The following is a 3,700-nucleotide window of genomic DNA, read 5'->3' on the forward strand; positions in this document are numbered from 1 at the left end:
TGCCAAGATGGAAGGTCTGATTGAGCTGAGAGTTGGCACTGAGCTCAGAAAGGCTTACACTCCTCACGGCAGGTCCAGGTTCCAGAGACACTGATAAATGGCAGGTTGGAGGGCTTTCACAGCCCATTCAGATAAAGGCAGTCACTATCTGCACCCAACAAGGAGGGTGGCCCTAGTGAGGGAATCACTTCTGGTCTTGGGGCGGGAAACCAGAACAGACAAGTCTTTTTGTCTAAGATGTGCCATGAAAAAGTCAATTGAACAAAAGGTAAACTTTTTAATGTCATGTCAGCCTCAATTTCGACTTACATCGTTAAAATGATCAGAAGAACTTGTTCTAAGTTCTCGTGATAGAGGGAAAAGTACACGTGAGAAAAGGGCCACAACTTAGAAAAATAAGCGAAAAGGCGTTTGTGTTCATAGCTTTAAGATTATAACTAAAATAATATTGATATATATCTACTGCAAAAATACGTATCTCAAAATAGAGCAAGGTCTCGTCAGGAGGCTCGGCTAACACAAGGAGCTAGCTGGCTGACAGGACAGGCAGCACACAGCTCCTGTCTGCGACCCTCCCTCGCTTCCCTTCTGGCAGGACTGAAGCAAACCACCCAAAAGTCACAAGGTCACGGCAGTGTGGGACTTCCGCTCATCAATACAGCTTCCCTTGCGGTCACCAGATGCCGCTCAAGGCAACTGATGGACTTGGAGCGCTGCTGGAGACACTGGCACGAAGACCTCGTCGTCATCCTCTACCCCTTCCTCGATTGGCTTCATCTTGGCGGAGGCTCGCTGCTGCGGGGAGGACATGGCTGTAAAGAAGGACAGAATGCAAGCTGATGAATGGACACCCTGCCCGACACCTGACGGATCCTTCCCGGGAATGAGACACCCTCTAAGTCTCAATCGAGTGGTTTTAGTGAACAACTAAGTTGGGAGTGCCGATCTCAGTGGAGAGAACAGACCTGAGAGGAACCTGCCGCCTGTGCTCCGGGAGCATGAGCCTCCTCAACAGGCGGAACTTGCGGGGACTATTCCAAGGTCTGATTCAGCTTACACGCTCCCCAGTCGTACCTCACATCTGCCTTCATCTAATTAATGTTGGCCTTGGAAAGTTGTTTTGACAAATATTTCCTTAAAGAACAGTTGTTTTCTTGGACTACAGACTTTAAACAGAAAATGGCCTAAAATTCTATCTTCCTGCCACTACAAGTTTAGCTACATCCTGGACTGAAGGACAGTGATCGCAGACATCAGAAGGAAGTGTCAGGTAGGAGAAAGAGCCCTGGGGAAGGTGTGTATCCCCAGGGACTTGGTGGGTGATAGGTGACCAGAGAGATAACGCGTTCACTCTCTCATTCGCCCAAAGCTCCTGGCGCACCCACCCTATCATGAACTCATGCCTGGTGAGGGACAGCTTCCCCCTAAAGAGATATTTTGATTATATTTCCCACGTATGCAGGCGTGTGTTTGTGCATTTGTGTGGGAGTCGGGACAACCTACATGGGTTGGTTCTTTCCCTCCAACACATGGGTCCTGGGGTTTGAATTCAGGTTTTCGGGGTTGGAGAAACTGCCTTTACCTGCTGAGACATCTTGTTGGCCCTAACAGCAAGTTTTGATAAAGTAGACTCTGAAGACGTGGGACAAACTGCTCACATAACAACGTAAGTCCGAATTCCCTTCCTTCCATCTCTGCCTTCAAGGCGAAGGGCCATCCCCTCAGAGTCTCCATCTGCTTCACCCTCCCACATCTGGGCAACCCGCTGTGCCCAGCCACAGGGCTGGCGGCAATCAGTCTGCTACTGTGGCACCGTGTTGGGGAAGGACAGTGGCTGACACGCAGTGCTTGGGGACAACAATGGGGTGCAGAAGGACCTTAGATGAAGCCGACTAGCCAAACTGAAATTATACACCGTCGCTGTTCCGGAGTACGGCAGTCCAGCCCCAGCAATGACTACATACCATGGAGGAACAGGTCGGGTACCAGGCATGTCTCGGGCTGCTCCTGAGAGGACGGCTGTACTGGTGGGGGCAAGACGCTCCATACTTAGCCACAAGACATGCAGCTCTGTACCTGATAAAGGCCATGTGGCCAGCGGCCAACTCGGAGAAGCTCAGGAACCGTTTCCCCACTGTGCTGGCCCCTAGTGGTGTGACGGGGCAGGGCACTTAACTTCTTTGTGAACTAGGGCTAGTTAGGATCGGGCTGACCTGGCAAGTTCTTAGGAGGCGTATGCGATTTCTAAGTTCTTAGGTCGGTATGGGAAGTAGAATGTTCGCCTTGTTAATGTTTGTGAGAACACCAATCAATAGAGCCCCCGGAGGACAGTGGTCTAAATAAAAATAATTATCAGAATCCATCATTGCCTCCGCAGGAATGGGGCTTGCGCTTAGACAGCAGTTTGTGTTTCTGCGTAACAACGGCCCTTCGAGGAGCAAAGCCTGCCTTTGCCATAGCTTCCATTACAGCCTCTAGTTATGATTGAATCTCATAAAATATTAACTCAGGTCGAAAATCTGCACTCTCATAAAACCCCGAGGACAGCACGCTTAAGAGCATCAAACCCAATCAATAGCACACAGCGAAGCCATGGCTGCACATGCGCGCAGCAAACGCATGCAGTTCCTTTTGATACAAGTGGGGCTAATTGAGCTATATAGTTTTCAAGACCGTTTATCAAGCCAGGGATGACAGCTTACAGCCCATGAGACCGGACTCTATCTTACAGTCCAAAGGGGATGATGAGTCTCTCACCCATCTAAGCCAATCACTGGTATCTTCTCATAAGGAAAAAAAAATGTAGCTTTCAGTGTTCCAATATAACTGGAAATGGCCAAGGAAAAACCTTCCAAGAAGTTTCAGTTCTTCTGGGAGAGCCTTATTCTGTGTCCATAACATCTTCCTGGGAAGTCAGTTGTGGTACTCACTGGGTAACATTAAAAGGATCAGGACTGGGCCCCCAACACTCAGGGATCTCAGGAGGGCCCAGAGGAGGCCTAAGCCCCACGCGTGAACTCACTGCTTTTCAAACACACCCTACCTTTCCTTTCCCTGTGTCTCCTTGCCTATCCATCTGGAATGGCCCCTCCCTACCTCCACACCCACTAAATTTCTATCCATTCTTTGTAGAGTTCCTCCATAGGACCCTTCCTAATTCCTTCTACCATCTTCACCTCAATTCTGCGTCACACTACGGGGTGATGTGTACCTCTCCCTTACTGGAAAACAGGCCCCTTGCAGGTTGTACTGAGCACGCCCTCTAGAGGACAGGCTCACATTGTTACGCATGTGAGCTCACTCCAGGAAATCCCTCCTTCAAGCATACTACAGGAACTGCCAGAAGGGGGGTCTGAGATGGTAGGAGGCGCAGGTGTCTCCACACTGAATCCTAGACAAGCCCAACCCCACTGGTGGGTACCAACAGCCTTCCTTCTACTTAGGCAGGTCCAGTGTTGGTGCAATCTCACTAGGACATCCCTCATCACACATGGCTGTCAACTCTGAAAACATTTAAATCTCTGGTCTTGACCACTACAGGTCTGTGCTTTGCTGGTGGCAGGAAACGGGATGTACCTTTGTGGGTGCAGGCTTAGGACCCTCACCCACTGCTGGGCATTAGGACCCCTCCACCCTCACTGCTGGGCACTAGGACCCTCCCTCACTGCTGGGCATTAGGACCCCTCCTCCCTCACTGCTG

At 50.2% G+C, this 3,700-nt stretch overlaps 1 protein-coding gene across 6 annotated transcripts in view; it reads right to left on the bottom strand.

The window, feature by feature from the left end:
* Positions 1 to 253: 253 nt before the first annotated feature.
* Bves (blood vessel epicardial substance) overlaps positions 254 to 3,700 on the bottom strand; it is a 34,475-nt gene continuing 31,028 nt past the window's right edge. For all 6 annotated transcript variants that reach the window (XM_031347926.1, XM_031347922.1, XM_031347925.1 and 3 more), the window contains one exon: positions 254 to 812. In XM_031347926.1, coding sequence (XP_031203786.1) covers positions 688 to 812 — 125 coding nt within the window. In that variant the 3' untranslated portion in view covers positions 254 to 687. The remainder of the gene's footprint in view (positions 813 to 3,700) is intronic.

Source organism: Mastomys coucha, unplaced genomic scaffold, assembly GCF_008632895.1.
Source record: "Mastomys coucha isolate ucsf_1 unplaced genomic scaffold, UCSF_Mcou_1 pScaffold3, whole genome shotgun sequence".
Taxonomy (NCBI): domain Eukaryota; kingdom Metazoa; phylum Chordata; class Mammalia; order Rodentia; family Muridae; genus Mastomys; species Mastomys coucha.